Source organism: Trachymyrmex cornetzi, unplaced genomic scaffold (assembly GCF_001594075.2).
Source record: "Trachymyrmex cornetzi isolate Tcor2-1 unplaced genomic scaffold, Tcor1.1 scaffold501, whole genome shotgun sequence".
Classification (NCBI taxonomy): Eukaryota; Metazoa; Arthropoda; class Insecta; order Hymenoptera; family Formicidae; genus Trachymyrmex; species Trachymyrmex cornetzi.
The window spans coordinates 140,334-142,184 of record NW_017299809.1 but is presented as its reverse complement, the minus strand read 5'-3'; the positions used below and the strand labels follow the sequence as shown (position 1 = coordinate 142,184).

General features: G+C 32.4%; 1 protein-coding gene across 1 annotated transcript; it reads left to right on the top strand.

Annotated features, from left to right (window-relative positions):
• Positions 1–214: 214 nt before the first annotated feature.
• On the top strand, positions 215–884 carry LOC108765600 (uncharacterized; the record flags this gene model as incomplete). The annotated part of the gene is made up of 2 exons (XM_018514388.1): positions 215–314; positions 426–884. Coding segments are annotated over 2 exons (559 nt in total), but the record flags the coding sequence as incomplete, so codon positions are not given.
• Between the last annotated feature and the right edge of the window lie 967 nt (positions 885–1,851).

Sequence of the window (1,851 nt, the reverse complement as noted above, 5' to 3'; positions counted from 1 at the left end):
ACCGCAAATTATCGGATGCATCGATGGTTCACATATACCAATATTAGCACCATCAGAGGGTTATCGAGACTACGTTAACCGTAAGGGTTGGCCTTCCTTTAATTTACAAGCAGTTGTCGATGACAAATGCAGGTATACGTTATTTATTGGTTAATTTATATTAATAATAGTTAAATAAGTGGTCATAAATAATTAATTACTCTTATATATACAGATTTAGAAATATTTGTATTCGGCACCCTGGAAATACTCATGATGCTGCAGTTTTCAAAGATTCCAATTTATACAGAAATGCTAAAAATATTATTCCACAGGTAAAGCAACAAAATACATTATAAAATACACGCGCGCGCGCGCGCGCACACACACACACACATCCCAGCAAACAAGAATTAACATATGCGTATAGTATATTCATATTTTAGAGTACGCGAAATATTAATGGCTTAGAAGTACCGTATTTAATCGTCGGAGATCCAGCGTACCCACTTTTGCCATGGGTAATAAAGAGTTATTCAGGGACAGTTACAGCCGAACAGGAGTCATTCAATGTTCATCTAAATTCAGCGAGGGTTAAAATAGAAATGTCATTTGGTCAATTGAAAGGACGTTGGAGGATACTTCTAAAAAGGATTGATATTAATTACTCGTTCGTTCCAAACATTACAAGTGCTTGTTGCATTTTGCACAATTTATTGGTAGCTAAAAATGAAGAATTTGTTCAACAATGGCTCAATGAGGTGACTGAAGCACAAGTAATATATCAACAGCCAATAGATAGAAGCAATCGGGATCGTGACGATATCACTGGATCAATCATTCGTCAACATTTAACAGACTATCTAGCGGCGAACTACCCCCTGCGTAGAAGTGTATTACGATAACCTCGGCCATTATTTTCGCAGAAAATGATTTGTAGTTTTTAAGATACTTAATAATGTTTAATTCAATTTAGTTACCTTAAAACTTTAATTCATTAATTTTTTCTTTATTAAGTTAAACACAAATGTATCCTTTCGCATTCAAAAATTTTCTCTCTAACTCAGTATACGTCTTCAGAACAATTTCACTCCAGAAATGGTTACTTCTCGGTTTCATCCATATACCTCTTTGATCTTTTATTGCGTTTAAATAAGTTTCTACGATGTTATTTATCGATAATGTATGTATATAATACGTAAAGTTCTTTTTATCTCTCTAAATGCCAATATTATTTTCTATAAAATTTTAAACATTAGAAAATTAGTTTAGAAGAAGCTCAATGATTGTGTCATGATCGCAACGCTCGTATAGTGTCCAAAGATACGTTGGATCTGTATTTAGAGAATGCTATCAGTGCTATCGCGTTATACTTGTTTTATCTAATGTTATACTTGTTTTGTCTAATGAGTAATAAAGAGAAAGAATAAGAACTTTTTATTTACATATAATTTTCAATGAGCGTGCAGCGCAAAGAAGAGTACAAAGTTAAACTTTTACAAAATTAAAACAATTACTAATATAGAAATACAAACAATTAAATTACCAAAAAGTGTCTTTTTATTTTAACATATACATGATGATAGTTAAGGCATTGAAGTACTAGTTTGAGATGAAGATAAAGGAGAAAGGACACAATCACCATAAGACAATGAAGTTGTATTACTGCATACTGATGATGAGGATGAAGTTATTAATGGGAAAGATGGTTCAGGTCTATTAGATGAATTTATAAACGAAGTGGTTGAATGAAATGGGATCGGTGAGAATGGTGTAGGAGAATAATTTTCATGAAAATTTCCTGAATACGATTGAACGTTTCTATGTTGCATTGCTTGCATTCCTGACATAAAATTATGTAACATTGTACGT